The sequence below is a fragment of the Perognathus longimembris genome, chromosome 17 (assembly GCF_023159225.1).
Source record: "Perognathus longimembris pacificus isolate PPM17 chromosome 17, ASM2315922v1, whole genome shotgun sequence".
NCBI classification, from domain to species: Eukaryota; Metazoa; Chordata; class Mammalia; order Rodentia; family Heteromyidae; genus Perognathus; species Perognathus longimembris.
In genome coordinates this window covers 39,723,102-39,738,736 of record NC_063177.1, presented here as the reverse complement: position 1 = coordinate 39,738,736, position 15,635 = coordinate 39,723,102, and the positions used below count along the sequence as shown (strand labels likewise).

Here is a 15,635-nt window from a genome sequence, read left to right as displayed (position 1 = left end):
TCTTTCTTTATCTAAGAAAGTATATGGAAGTACTGTTGAAACATGCATAGATATATTTCAGTTACAAAACAAACTGGACTGGAGGTATGGCTTAAGGGATACCATTTGCTAGATCAATACCAGGCCTTGAGTTCAAACCACCCATCACCAAAAAACATCAAAAACCTAGTGAAAATAACTGTAGAGGAAGCCATTTGTTTAGATCTAAGTAGACAGAGATGGAAATTAAAGGGAAATAGAGGCAGTTTTCAACAATACTCAGTCAACATTATCCCAATAATCTGTTTTTAAGATCCAGGTTAATACTGTCTTCATGTCTAATGTTGCCTGTTAATGAAATGAAGTTAAAAGCCATGAACGGCTTGTTAAAAAGCAACTTTACTAACCTGTCTCCTTGTTCTTTGACATTTTTAGTCTGATAGGACAAAAAAAAATATGACAAACTTGTGCACTTTAGCTGAGGCAGAAAAATATGCATGGAATTAGAATACAGGGTACAGTTCGAAGGTGACTTGGAACTTTTGTACCTTGAATATGAAAGTAAACAAACAGAGGGAAGAGTATAGTGATGGGAGGTGTTTATATTTGGGGGGCTCCACATGCCTCATGTTGAGGAAGCAGCACCCCTGAGAGCTCTGTCTGCCAAGTAGGGAGGAACAGGCTGCTGTCGTCCTGGAGTGTTGGCTCCCACGCTGTGAGTCAGGATTGCATAAGAGAACTCGGCAATGCTCTCCACAGCAATGCCAGTGATGCTCTGCAAATGCCCCACAACCTTCAGATACAGACAGATTTTTTTATTACTAAGTAACCTCAACATGTTTTTGTACACACACACACACACACACAGAGCTTGGGATGTTCTTTCCAACCAAATAAACTTCATTTCTATGCAGGCAAGATTAAATCCAGATTCAAATGTTTGCTAATGGCCAAATGGATCCCTTTGCCCTTAAGCATTAGCATGAAAACTATTTATTTTCCTCTGTTGGAGATAAATTTTGTGAAACCTAAGGGGATTATCATTACCTCTAAACTTCTGTACATTCTTTATTTTATTTTTATTTTGCCAGTCCTGGGGCTTGGACTCAGGGCCTGAGCACTGTCCCTAGCTTCCTTTTTGCTCAAAGCTAGCACTCTACCACCTGAGCCACAGCGCCACTTTTGGCCTTTTCTGTTTATATGGTGCTGAGGAATTGAACCCAGAGCTTCATGCATGCTAGGCACACCACTAAACCACATTCCCAGTTACTATCCACATTCTTTTTTTTTTTTGGCCAGTCCTGGGGCTTCGACTGGGCCTGAGCACTGTCCCTGGCTTCTTTTTGCTCAAGGCTAGCACTCTGCCACTTGAGCCACAGCGCCACTTCTGGCCATTTTCTATATATGTGGTGCTGGGGAATCGAACCCAGGGCCTCATGTATATGAGGCAGGCACTCTTGCCACTAGGCCATATCCCCAGCCCCACTATCCACATTCTTATGATCTATCAGCTAGTCCCTGGGTATTTGGGCATTGATATATTTTGTGTTTGGGGAGGGGAGTATACTTATTGGACTTCATAATAGTGGATCATATAAAGGAAAATGAACAAGCTGAGCTTGGGCCTCTCTAGTTTCATAAGAAAAACTGAAAAACACCTTTCAGTCCTAGCTGACTAGTCTTTGTGCTGGTGGCTCACACCTGTAATCCTAGTTACTCAAGAGGCTGAGATCTGAGGGTCGTGGTTTGAAACCAGCCTAGGCAGGAAAGTCCATGAGACTCTTTATCTACAATTAACCATCAGAAAAGAAGTGGAGCTGTGGCTCAAAGTAGAGTACTATCCTTGAGTGAAAAAGCACAGGCCCTGAGTTCAAGCCCCACAACTGACACCCCCCCCCCCAAAAAAAAAAACAAAAAACTCAGGCCTAACCTAGTTTTTCAATCCTCTCAAATGTTGAGCTCAGTCTGTTTAACCCTCAGTCCAAATCTTGATCCTGGGTCTTGGCACTTGTTTTCTGTAGGTGCCTTCTGTTCCCTTTAACTGATGAGGAAATGCTTTCTATTACATGAATTCTGGCCATGCGGATCCTGCTTATTGGTGCATACCTGGCTCCAACACTCATGGTTATGGATGAAAGCACTTGCTGCAATGATTCCAACTGCCAACAGCATAAAGTCTTCCTTCACAGAGATAAACTTTTCCCTGAGTAATTAAAACCATATTAATTTTGAAGCTAGGATGCAATATGATCTTCCAAATTCTAGGGTTATAGAATTTCAACTATGAATTGTTTAGGCTGATCATTTTGTGTGTTTGCTTTAGACATGGAAGGGAACTGTTAAATTATAGCTAATTAACCTGCTCTCCCATCTTCCTCCAACTTAACTGAGATTAAAATGTGAGCCTTATATCTGAGTGGTTTATAGCCTTTTGTTGTTCCATCTGTCTCTGTGACAGATGTAACAGGCTTTTGACCAACCTGGCTTTATAGTAATCAAACACTTTTGTCCAACTTTATCTTGTGACCGGCTTTTTTATTCTCAAGTGACCAGAAAAAGCAGTCCGATAATCTCAAATTAGAAATTACTCTAAAAAAGTAAGAAAGAGGGGCTGGGAATGTGGTCTAGTGGTAGAGTGCTTGCTTAGCATGCATGAAGCCCTGGGTTCGATTCCTCAGCATCACATGAACAGAAAAGGCTGGAAGTGATGCTATGGCTCAAGTGGCAGAGTGCTAGTTGAGCAGAAAGAAGCCAGGGACAGTGCTCAGGCCCTGAGATCAAGCCCTAGAACTGGCAAAAGAAAAAAAAAAAAAAGAAGTAGGAAAGAAAATACATTGGGGGGGCTGGGAATGTGGCCTAGTGGCAAGAGCACTTGCCTCCTACACATGAAGCTCTTGATTCGATTCCGCAGCACCACATATATGGAAAATGGCCAGAAGGGGCGCTGTGGCTCAGGTGGCAGAGTGCTAGCCTTGAGCGGGAAGAAGCCAGTGACAGTGCTCAGGCCCTGAGTCCAAGGCCCAGGACTGGCCAAAAAAAAAGAAAAGAAAAGAAAATACATTGGTTGGGCTGGGAATATGGCCTAGTGGCAAGAGTGCTTGCCTCGTATACATGAGGCCCTGGGTTCGATTCCTCAGCACCATATATACAGAAAATGGCCAGAAGTGGCACTGTGGCTCAAGTGGCAGAGTGCTAGCCTTGAGCAAAAAGAAGCCAGGGACAGTGCTCAGGCCCTGAGTTCACGGCAAAAAAAAAAGAATGAAAATACATTGGTTATTTAAAGCAATTTAAATTTAAAAGTAAAAGCCTTTTGAGTTTTTCCTGATTGGGCTCAGTCATCCACATCCAAGCAACATGTTGGAAGTTAATGAGACCCAGGTAACCTGTGTAGGTTATCTGTGGTCTAAATGCCTTCGTGAAGTAATCGAATCCCCTCCCCACTTTTTTTTGTGGTGCTGGATATTGAACGTGACAGGCAAGTGCTCTACCCCTGAACTAAACACCCAGGCCTCCCCACATTCTTATGATCTGTCCCCCCAGCTCCCTGGTTCCGGAAGGAGTCTGTCCTAACCAAGTTGCTCACCCTTGAAGCTGACTGGGTGTGGAGTTCTCGATCGAAGCCCTCAGCAGGCTCTCATATATGGGTTCATGCAGAAGATAGACCAGGTCGAGCAGGGTCAGGCAGGTTGCATGTAGCTGGGTGGCTGGAACCAAACAGCCATTGTATCCTAGATGGAGTGTGGGCATGGAAGAGACAAGAAGTGTGTGTTTCCTGATCACAGCCACCACTGTCTATAACAACACTATTTAGGAGCACATATGCATCTCAGTTGCTATGTTCTATAAGAAACTTGTTTAGCAGAAGGTCAATTTTAAAGGACAAAGGGACAGAGAAACTTCTATCTATAGTATATGTACAATTACAGTGTATTTGTTCCTTTCTTCTTTATGCTTCTCCATAAAATCAGCTCTTCAATTTTGCAATAAGAAAGTGGCTAGTGAGTCCAAGTGGCAACCAGTTGCTGAGACTCTGAAGCTACTTTTCCTTGACAAATGCCAGAGGAAGCTCTTTTGAGTTATTCAGAGACACCATCAGGTTTGCTACTGTTCCTCACTGGCAGATTCTGCCTTCTATTTCCTTAGGCACATTTTTTTATTGCCCTCTAGGGAAGTATCCAACCCACATTTCCTTCCTTCCTTCCTTCCTTCCTTCCTTCCTTCCTTCTTTCCTTCCTCCTTCCCTCCCTCCCTCCCTCCCTCCCTCCCTCCCTCCCTCCCTCCCTCTCTCTTGTTAGTCATGGGGCTTGAACTCAGGGCCTGATGCTCTCCCTGAGCACTTTTTGCTCAAAGCTAGTGCTCTAACACGTTGAGCCACAGCTCCACTTCCAGTTTTCTGTTAGTAAATTGTAGATAAAGAATCTCATGGACTTTCCTGCCCAGGCTGACTCCAAACCATGATCCTTAGATCTCAGCCTCCTGAGTAGCTAGGATTACAGGTGTGAGCCACCAGCACCCAACTTGATCCACATTTTCTGACCCTGTGAAGTACCTAAAACTTCAAGGAGCATCTCCACGTATGCAAGAGGGGTAGGAAGATTTATTTGGAAGTTCAGGGACTTCAAAACATCAAGCTCTGACTCTAGCAATTCTTCTTTAGTGTAAAGATAACCTAGAGCCTGGAGGAAATTCAAGACTGTAATGTTGCTGATTATCTGAGCAAAGAAACAAAACAGAAAGAAAAACATCAGGATACAGATCATATACCTTGGCAGAGTGTACAACAAAGTCTTTCACAGTTCAACCCATGTCTTCATTGACAATCTTCTCTCTTGGTAATTCGACCCTAAAGTCTTAAGTTTGTCTGCACAGAATTACTTATAATTACCAAACCCCAAATACTCTCCCTCTCTTCCAGCTGCTACATCTCTGTTTTCTGTACCTGGACCTACCTTCTTTCCTCCCCCCTCCTCTCTGTCCCTGCCCTCCCTTTGTTTGTTCTTGCTAAGCATCCACCCATCTTCTACCTACCTACTTGAAGAAGTCATTTTCTGGGTATATTTCCTCTACTCTCCAAGGCTAATGAGGTACATTCTTAACCCTCTATATTTACATTAACCACAGCACCTTTTCACCCTGTTTGCTTATGTGTCTGTTCCCATTAGATAATAAATTCCTTCGAGTACAGACAATATTTTTACTATTGTAGCTATGATTCCTACTACAGCATCTGGCCACTGAAGAAAGTCAATAAATATTTGCTAAATGAATGATATTTTATTGGAGAGTGATGTGGAAACATTCTGTTCTTTTTAAGTGTATGGTTTTCCTTTAGTACTAGGTATGTTGGTAATTCAGGTACCTTATGTAAACAAACTCTCCTTGAATTCTAGGGTAGAAAAGGTGACCTGTATAATGGCATCTGTCCAGAAATTATACTTTGGGAACAGAACTTCAGGCTATTTAATAATGGGTGTTTGTGTGTGTGTGTGTGTGTGTGTGTGTGTGTGTGTGTGTGTGTGTGTGTGTAGAAGGCATGGGCATGCTTAGGAAGCATAATTAGCCTCTGGAATTTCCACGTGAGTAATATCACATATCTAAGGAGTAGGTTTTGCACAGCCACCTTTGATGAGCTGGTTTCCTTCTAACACAGGGCAACTCCAGTCAACAACTCCAGCTCCTTACTTTGTAGTGGAAGGAAAGTTTGCTTGCCAGCTGAACACATGACACCAGACGGAGGATAAACTTGTTGAAAAGTTGATCTTTCAGAGCCTTCCAATTCCGAGACTCTGTTTTCTCATTACTTCTCAGCTGGATTGGGGCTTTCATGCAGATGTCCTCTGCCTGCTTAACCATAAACCTGTAAGGGAGGGAGGGGGAGTGAAAACAACCCACAGTCACAAAAACCTAAGGGAGTTTGCACTTTAAACTGCACTATATTTTTGTCCTCTTGGGTATCAAATGCTAGCTAGGAAGTTTACATTTGGAAGTTAAAAGTGAGATTGTGTACTTTGTTATCCCATTGCCCTTACTAGTACTTCAAGAGAAAAGGGGTTTTGTTGGGTTTTGTTTTTGTTTTCCAGTTCCAGGGCTTGAACTCAGTGCCTTGTGCACTCACTCAGTTTGCTTGTGGTTGGCACTCTACTACTTGAGCCATGCCTCCATCCCAGCTTTTTGCCAATTAATTGGAGATTGAGTCTCCAGAGTTTTCTACCTGGTCTGACTTAGATCACAATCCTCCAATCATCAGCCTTCTGAGTAGCTAGGATTACAGGCTCCAGCCACCAGCTGCCATGCTATACAAAAGAGGGTTTTACAAAACATCTTCACTATAAGAAATACATCTTATATTCAAGCAACATAATGAACTATACATGGAATCATATGTTCAATAAAAGATACTTATTTAGAAATTTTGAGTGGAGAGGCATAGACTAAAATCTGACTGGCTGACATAATTTTGAGGAGACCTTCAGTTTGCTAGAACAATTCATTCTCAAGCTTCTACATACACCTCATGAAGGAATTAAACAGCTGTTCTCTCTAAATTCAGCTTAATTTCAGCTATATATTTCCCATAAAATCTTCTAGTTGGGGCTAGGAATGTGGCGTAGTGGTAGAGTGTTTGCCTAGCATTCATGAAGACCAGGGTTTGATTCCTCAGTACCACATAAACAGAAAAAGCCAGACATGGTGCTGTGGCTCTTGATGAATTTGACATTGCTTTTACCAATGCAGTTCCTATCTGCATCATCATAAGGATGTCTTCTTCTATATTTACCTCATTTCACAATTTGATTTTCCAGATCTATGACCATTCTATCAACTTCTTCTGTGGAAAGCATATTTGTCCCATCCTAACTAGTATGTTTTGGGGCTCATTAGCCATTTTAAGGTGTAATACTCACAAGGGCCAATGCAGAGGGCCTTACCTTTCTAGGATTTCTACAGCCTGGTAGCTCACAGATTTCTCCAGACACCACTGTTCAGACAGGAGAAAAACAAACTCTGCCAAAACAGGAAAAAAGCTAAATTCACAAGATGCAACCAAAACCATTCTGTGAACTCTTGGCATTCTATAAAAGCCATGATGGGGCAAGGGGAAGAGGGTCAGAAGGTGAGAAGGATGAGATTAAAACAACCAAAACAGAGCTTAGTTTCCTTTGTTGCCAACAGGCAGATCAGAGGCATGAAAATGAGGCTGAGTACCAAACTCAAGGGCTTACCAAGTCCCTTCACTGACCCTAGAGCCTTCCTGTGGGTCTCAGTTGATAAAAGGCTTGGCAAGTTACACACAAACGTAACAGTTGGCCTAGTTGGCCTCTACACCATGCTGGTAACCCCCATCTTCAAGGATGATTCTTGGATGGTTAAAAACCATAACCCCAACATTCTGTTTTCTGTGGAATGTTGGCAGAAACAGAAAGGTCCCTCCTGGAGCTTTGATAGTCTTTAGGACACTGTTTGTTTAGTAACCACCCTCTGGAGAACTCCCACTGCTTTACAAACATCATTCACCTTACAGCTGGACACCACCTCTCCACCAGCAGTTTGTTGGGTAAATCTATGGTGGCTGGGCCTCTCCCCAGGAGCAAGTTTGTTACTGTGGAGTGACTTGTTTTGAAGAAACATCCCCTCACTCAGGGAACATTGCCCAATTTTAGGAGGAAGGAATCATTGCAAAGGTGGAAAGGGCAAGATACCTTGGCAAGATTTTAGTTGCTTCTGTTTCTCTTTGAAAGAACAGACCCAGATAGAATTCTATTTAGTTTGCAATATCATTAGAGGGTGGAAACAAGAGTAAATGTCAGTTCTTAACAAAGAAAGTTCTTGCAGACCTAAGAGCTTTTAGCTTTGATCAGCAAAGAATTACAGGTTTGAGTAGTCTTAATCCAAAATGCCTGAGATCAGGACTTCAGATTTCAGTTTATTCAGATTTTGGATTATTCTCCTACTCAATCTGGAAATTTGAACTCTAAAATGCTTCAAAATCCAGCTGTTCTTTTCTTTTTTCATCTCCTGTACCATTTGAGTCATGCCTCCCCTGCTATACTTCTAGTCTCTGAGGCTCAATCCTTTGGCATCATTAGCCTTCCCCAGTCCTTTTAAGCTTAGTTATTTTTTCCAATAGAGTCAGACTTTTTATCCAAGGCCAGCCACAGACCAAGACCATCCTCCTTTCACATAGCTGAGACCACAGTTGCATACCACTACCCTGAGCTTGTTGGTGGAGATGGAGTCTTGCTAACTTTTTGCCTGGACTAGTCTCAAAACACAATCCTGATAGTCACCTACTGAGTAGTTGGGATTAGTTGTGTTTACAACCATATCTAACCCAAATCCAAAACCTTTGAAAAATCATGTTCATATACGTTTCAAATTTTGGATTTTTGGATTCTTATCCTGTATACACATTGTCAAATTATTGTGCCTTCAAAGAAAATTTGAATTTCAGCCAGGCACTGGTGGTTCACACCTGTAATCCTAGCTACTCAGGAGACTGAGATCTGAAGATCAAAATTCAAAGCCAGCCTGGGCAGGAAAGTCTGTGAGACTCTTATCTCCAATTAACCATCATAAAACCCGACGTGGAGCTATGGCCCAAAGTGGTAGAGCACTAGCCTTGAGCAAAAGAGTTTAGGGACAGTGCCCAGGCCCAGAGTTCAAGCCCCATGACAAACAAAAAGAAAGCAAAAAAGGAAGGAAGGAAAGGAGGGAGGGAGGGAGGGAGGGAGGGAGGGAGGGAGGGAGATTGAATTTCTTAGAATAACAATAAAAATGTCAAATTAGCACAAATAGTTTAACAAATCTATTTGACACAAATCACACAGATAAATGTACACTATTTGGAAAGCTGTGCTTGGGAGGATGGTGGTTTGAGGACGGCCCAGGCAGAAGACACTGGGATTTGAAACTTAAGACCTCATACTTGTTCAACTTGTTCTCTACCCCTTGATCCAAGCCTCCAGCCCCCCCAAATTCCTTTTATGTGTCAGTACCAGAGCTTAAACTCAGAGCCACAAACTCTTGCTTGGTTTTCTTACTCACAGTTTGCACTCTATCACTTGAGCCATACCTCAAGTCTGGCATTTTGTTGATTATTTTTGGATTGTTTTTGGAGGACCTTTTCTATCTGGCTAGCTTAAAACTGTGATTCTCTAGGTCTCTGTCTCCTGAAGAGGTGGGCCAAGACCTCTTCATAACAGAGAGTTGGATGTGGTGACTCCCACGATATCCTAGTTACAATTGGAAGCCTAATTGGATCACACTCAGGTACACATTGGGACAGGGAGAAAGATCCTATGTCATAAATTAACCAGCAAACTCAGGGCTGGAGGGGGTTGCTTGATAACAGCTCCCACCTAGCTAGCATGGAGCCCTGAATTCAAAACCTTAGTATTATTGCCATATAGTTATAGGAACCACAGCCCCCACTAGCAATGGTCCAGTGCAGGAATTAAGAAAATCAGCGGGCTGGGGATATAGCCTAGTGGCAAGAGTGCCTGCCTCGGATACACGAGGCCCTAGGTTCGATTCCCCAGCACCACATATACAGAAAACGGCCAGAAGCGGCGCTGTGGCTCAAGTGGCGGAATGCTAGCCTTGAGCGGGAAGAAGCCAGGGACAGTGCTCAGGCCCTGAGTCCAAGGCCCAGGACTGGCCAAAAAAAAAAAAAAAAAAAAAAAAAGCAAAATTCCCTAGGCCATATAAATGTGTATTAAAAGCCAGTCCTTTTAGGTGCTGGACTTAAGGCTTTATTTCTCTCTCTCTCTCTCTCTCTCTCTCTCTCTCTCTCTCTCTCTCTCTCTCTCTCTCTCTCTCTGTATGTTTTACATTTTAATTTTCCAATGAAACAGCTTGGATTTGGTGGAATGGAAAATGCTTTTACATCTTCCCCTCACTACTGACTCTCCCTGCTCTAGTTACAAAAGTACTCAATATTCTAGTATTGGAGAAAGACTCTGCCCCTCTAGTATCTTCATTTAGGTTGGGCTCCAGTTTTATCCATCCCATCATTGGTAAATTTCTTTTCTTTTTCTTTTTCTTTCTTTCTTTCTTTCTTTCTCTCTTTCTTTCTTTCTTTCCTTATTTATTTATTGCCGGTCCTGGGGCTTGAACTCGGGGCCTGGGTTCTGTCCTTGAGCCCCTCTGTGCTCAAGGCTAATGCTCTACAACTTGAGCCACTGTGCCACTTGCGACTTTTTCTGTGTATGTGATACTGAGGAATCGAACACAGGGGCTTTGTGCATGCTAGGCAAGCACTCTACCATTAAACCACATTCCCAGCCCACTGGTAAATTTCTTGAAAGCCTGGTTTACACACCTGCTGCTTCTACTTTATCACTCCCTAATATTCTGCAGTTCAACTTTTACCTTTCTCAGTTTGCTAAAATGATCATCTAAGAAATCAGCAAATGCTGGGCAGTGGTGGCTTACACTTGTAATCCTACCTACTCAGGAAGCTGAGATTTCAGGATCCCTGAGACAGTGCCCAGGTCCCAAGTTCAAGGCCCGGGATTTGTATTTGCATGCACAATTATTCCAAATTGCTAAATATTATGTGTGTGTGTGTGTGTGTGTGTGTGTGTGTGTGTGTGTTTGGTTGTTTTTTTTTATTGTCAGTTGTGGGGCTTGAACTTGGGGCACTGTTCCTGAGCTCTTTTCCTCAAGGCTAGTGCTCTACCATTCTGACCCACAATGCCACTTCCAGTTTTCTGGTAGTTAAATGGAGATAAGAGTCTCATAGACTTTGCTGCCTGGGCTGCGTTGGAACTACAATCCTTTATCATGGCCTTTTTACAATCCTCATTTCTGTTGATATTCCAGAAGCATCTGGAACTTTTTATTTTGTCTTTTTGCCAGTCCTGGGGCTTGAATTTAGGGCCTGAGCACTGTCCCTGGCTTCTTTTTGCTCAAGGCTAGCACTCTACCACTAGGCCACATTCCCAGCTTGCATATGGAACTTTTAATCTGATCCTTCTGGAAACTTCTGTGGGCTCCCGAAAGTCCTTGGTTTGTTTTGTCTTCCTAACTACTTTTAGTTCCCCCATAACTCTTCTACTCTAATTGATGAACACAAAATGTTTCCCAAGGAACAATCCTTAACTTTCTTTTTTTTTTCTCCTTCTAGGAATTCATCTCTGCCACAGTTTTAAACAATATCATTATGAAGATAACTCAAAATTTTTTTAGTTTTAGGAGCTGGGAATGTGGCTTAGTGGGTAGAGTGCTTGCATGCATGCATGGATGAAGCCCTGGGTTTCATTCCTCAGTACCACATAAACAGAAAAAGACAGAAGTGGCGCTGTTGCTCAAGTGGTAGCCTTGAGCAAAAGAAGCTCAGGAACAGTGCTTAGGTCCTGAGTTCAAGCCGCAGGACTGGCAAATATATTTGTGTGTGTATATATGTATATACACACACATATATAAATATAAATCTAACCTTATTAAGCAGCCTGCTAGAAACCTTCCTCTAGATATTTTTCAAGTGCCATAAAACCAGCAGATCCAAACCCAAAGCAATTTTTTTCCCAAACAAAAGCCATATTTTCTTTTATTTTGTAGTGTGTAGTGTGTGAGTACGTGTGTGTGTGTGTTAATGGTATAGATATATACCTAGTCTCTGAGACTCAGTCCTTTGGCATAATTAGCTTTCCCATTTTCATTTCTTAAATTCATCTAAATCAGTTTTGTTTCTGAAATGTTTTTGTCTGCTTTTTTGTGTATGTGCCAGACCTGGGGCTTGAACTCAGGGCCTGAGTGCTGTCCCTGAGCTACTGTTGCTAAAGGCTAGCATTCTACTACTTGAGCCACAGCTCCACTTCTGGCTTTTTTGGGGAGAGTGTAGCTTATTGGAGATAAAGAGTCCCAATGATTTTCCCACCCAGGCTGGCTTAAAACTATGATATTCAGATCTCAGCCTCCTGAGTGACTAGAATTACAGGCAGGAGGCATCAGCACCTGGCTCTGAATTTTTTTCTTTATTCTTCTTTTTGTCAGCCATGGGGCTTGAAGTAGTGGCCTGGGTGCTGTCCCTGGGCTCTTTTGCTCAAGGCTAGCACTCTACCACTTTGACCCACAGCATCACTTCCTTGGTATATATACACCACAACCTCCCTCCTTATTTTCTTTCCTCTATCATGATGTAGGCTACCAACATAGGCTCTACTGGTCTGTCTCCCTCCTGTCCCAATTAAATCTACCCTTTACATCACATCAAAAAATTTTTACGGGGCTGGGAATATGGCCTAGTGGCAAGAGTGCTTGCCTCTTATACATGAGGCCCTGGGTTCAATTCCCCAGCACCACATATATAGAAAATGGCCAGAAGGGGCGCTGTGGCTCAAGTGGCAGAGTGTTAGCCTTGAGCAAAAAAGAAGCCAGGGACAGTGCTCAGGCCCTGAGCCCAGGTCCCAGGACTGGCCAAAAAAAAAAATGTTACCAAGGCAAAAGTTAGAGCCACCATGTTCCCTTACTTTAAAACATTCAATGTCTTTACACTTTCCTACTAAACCAAGTATATAAATTCCTCCCCTCTTGCTGCTCATATTTCCACTTGGGATGTCTCCAAACATCCTGTTGGTTCTTAAGTTCAACTACTCTTCCACATGCTCTGGCCAATTTGGACGATACTGTACCTATACATCCCCCAGTCTTTAAGCTTTACTCATGCCATCCTGTTTTAGAAATGTTGTCCCTTTCTGCAACCTACACCCAACCAAAATGCCACCCTTCATTCAAGATCTACCTCAAATGCCACAATTGGACCACTCGCCCAGTTCTTCCCATCACCTTGTCTTTTATGCTATTCGTGTAACTACATTTGTACCTAGCATTTGCCCATTTGCCCTACTGTCCCCCCATTCTTTGTTCATCGGTTAGTGTCACTAACAAGTGCGTAAAACATGAAGAGACCTAAGATGGGGTGCTAGTGTCCCTTGTTAAATCACTGTAACCCCAGGGCCTGGAATGAATTATATGAGAGAATAAATACACACTGCATCTTAAGATCAGTGCCTCAAAGATTCCCATCAACCCAGCCTCCCGGTCCCTGCATTCACACCCACGATGCGGGTCTCCCTGAAGCTGCCCATGCGTCCGGCAGCCTCCTGCACTGCTTGCTGGTTCTGCTGAGCCAAGTGAAGCAGAGTGTCTTCGATGGTTTCCGTGGCAACAGCTCCAAACTGGAAGTCACTGACCGCGCCCACTCTGGGCCTCAGGAGCCGGTCCATATTCAAGCCTTCCGGTGCGCTGCGACAATTCACTGGATCCATAAACCGGCCATTTTAGCCTCACTCCACCGTCCACCCGTGTTCCTCGCCACCTACTAACGTGTCCGTTCTCCCCTCAAGTCTGGCAAAAACCTAGGGCCCAGCTCAGCCTCGAATTCCCCAGCTTTCCACGCTCCAACGGCCCTGCGGACCCCTCGGCCAATGAGAAAGCGAGCCGCTTCCCGCTTTTCCAGCTCTTCCTCTAGGGCGGAAAGCCTGGGCTCTAGCCCAGCACTACAACTCCCAGCATCCCTCGCGGTGACCAAGGACTACGACTCCCAGCGAACCCAGCGCCCAGGGTCTGCGAAGGGCGGCGCGGCAACATGGTGGCGCCCGGAGCTGGTGAGCCGCTGGATGCGAAAAATGAAAAGGCCCCATTCGCTCAGCGCATCGACCCGATGCGGGACAAACTGACGCCAGCACAACTGCATTTCATGCGGCAGGTGCAGCTTGCCCAGTGGCAGAAGATGATGTCACAGCGGCGGACCCGAAACATCGTGACCGGGCTTGGCATCGGGGCGGTGGTGTTGGCTATTTGTATCCGTCCTGGCTGTACTGCTTGTGGGAATGGGGCAGGGGGACTGAACTGTATAGGAGAGTTGAACCGGAAGTTTAATGTAGGATAAACTGGGGTGAATACCTAACCTTGTTATTTCTTCTCTCTCAAACTCATTTTTGGGCAGTCCTGGGACTTGAACTCAGGGCCTGGGCACTGTCCCTGGCTTCTTTTTTGCTCAAAGCTAGCGCCCTACCAGTTGGGCCCCAGGGCCACTTCCGGCTTTTTCTGTTTATGTGGTGCTGAGGAATCGAACCCAGGGCTTCATGCATGCTAGGCAAGCACTCTACCACTAAGCCATATTCCCAGCCCCTATGTCTTTCTTTCCACACCCCCTTCCCCTGCCGGGTCGTGGGGGCTTCAGCTCAAGGCCTGGGGCTGTCTTTGAGCTCTTTTGCTTAAGACTAGCACTCTACCAGTTTGAGCCACAGCTCCACTTCCATTTTTCTGGTGGTTAAAGAGCCTTTCCTGCCTGGGCTGGCTTTGAGCCACCATCCTCAGACCTTAGCCTCCCGAGTAGCTAGGATTATGGGCATGAACCACCAGTGCCTGGCTAACCTTATTTCTAATGGGTGCTCTTTTAATATGATTTAGTACTAATGGAGTTGCAGTCAGGGCTCAAAAAGAACAGAGAGGGGCTGGGGAAATGGCCTAGTGGCAAGAGTGCCTGCCTCATATACATGAGGCTCTGGGTTCAATTCCCCAACACCACATATACAGAAAACGGCCAGAAGTGGTGCTGTAGCTCAAGTGGCAGAGTGCTAGCCTTGAGCAAAAAGAAGCCAGGGACAGTGCTCAGGCCCGGAGTCCAAGGCCCACGACTGGCCAAAAAAAAAAAAAAAGAAGAAGAAGAACAGAGGGCAGGATTCCATAATCACTAACTGGGGAGAATAACAGGGGTGGTAGGCAAAGAGAATGTGTGTATTTGCGAACAGTTTCCTCAATGCATCTCTCCAGATGGTTACACCTTCTACTCAGTATCCCAGGAGCGTTTCCTAGATGAACTGGAAGATGAAGCCAAAGCTGCCCGCGCCCGAGCTCTTGAGAGAGCATCAGGACCCTGAACTGGATGATCATTGCATATCTTCAACCTGCTGGATCCCTTTACATGGTGGATGGTGCCCCAGGACCCTGTAGAAATTGATATTTTGCTCACAGCATCATTGGGCCCACTTACTAACTTTGGAGCATGTTTTGTCCAAGAAGCCAGAGACTGTGCATTGTTGGCCACTACCAACAGACATTTCCCATTTCCCATGCACTGTACTACTAGAGTCCGCTCCTTTGTTTCTTGTTTGAAAGGTGTGCAACCTTAGCTCCGTAACTTTCTGCCTTTGTGATTTACTCCATTTTTCTCCCAGGGGCCCAACTGTAACGGGAGTGGGTGTGGCAATTTTGGGGCAGTGGTTGGAGTATAAAATGGGAAAGACAGGGTCAAGTTAAGAATAATAAACTGAGTCATATCTCCTGAAGCCAAGCTAATGTGTGGGGGTGGAGAGACACATGGCACTTTATGCTGGAAAGCTCCACGGGCTGTAGCTACAGTTGTGGCCTTGCCCCAGGTAGCTGTAAATGTTTAACTAGAATTATTTTTTCCGTGAGATCTTTCCACCTGATTTAAAGGAGAGAATACTGGGCTGTTTGAGACTGAACTAGAGGAAGGAAGGTCACTCTTCTGTCCTTTACCCTCAAGAGCACACTAAAGCTAACTTCAGTGCCTTTTCCCATCGCTAGCTAGGGGGATGAAGACTAAGATGAATAATCATTCTTTTAACTTTCACTAAGTGCCTGCCTATACAGGCCTAGGATTGGGTCTGGAGGGTATCTTAGCC

The 15,635-nt window shown here is 44.3% G+C and overlaps 2 protein-coding genes across 4 annotated transcripts; one reads left to right on the top strand and one right to left on the bottom strand.

Annotated features, from left to right (window-relative positions):
- Positions 1 to 16: 16 nt before the first annotated feature.
- Positions 17 to 13,543, bottom strand: Cntd1 (cyclin N-terminal domain containing 1). Of its 3 annotated transcripts, none has more exons than XM_048367041.1 (7): positions 13,040 to 13,543; positions 6,909 to 6,984; positions 5,662 to 5,836; positions 4,529 to 4,691; positions 3,563 to 3,707; positions 2,086 to 2,182; positions 17 to 772 (listed from the first exon to the last, which is right to left on the bottom strand). In XM_048367041.1, exons 1-7 carry the CDS (start codon positions 13,248 to 13,250, stop codon positions 605 to 607), a joined length of 1,035 nt encoding a protein of 344 aa, XP_048222998.1. In that variant the 5' UTR covers positions 13,251 to 13,543; the 3' UTR covers positions 17 to 604. The 3 variants fall into 3 exon arrangements, with proteins under 3 accessions (XP_048222998.1, XP_048222999.1, XP_048223000.1); XM_048367042.1 differs by having other exon boundaries at positions 4,529 to 4,655; positions 13,040 to 13,407; XM_048367043.1 differs by lacking the exon at positions 2,086 to 2,182 and having other exon boundaries at positions 649 to 772; positions 13,040 to 13,542.
- LOC125366403 (cytochrome c oxidase assembly factor 3 homolog, mitochondrial) lies at positions 13,530 to 15,275 on the top strand. Its single transcript, XM_048367066.1, has 2 exons — positions 13,530 to 13,784; positions 14,761 to 15,275. The coding sequence occupies exons 1-2, from the start codon at positions 13,571 to 13,573 to the stop codon at positions 14,865 to 14,867; spliced, it is 321 nt and encodes a 106-aa protein (XP_048223023.1). The 5' UTR covers positions 13,530 to 13,570; the 3' UTR covers positions 14,868 to 15,275.
- Positions 15,276 to 15,635: the final 360 nt, after the last annotated feature.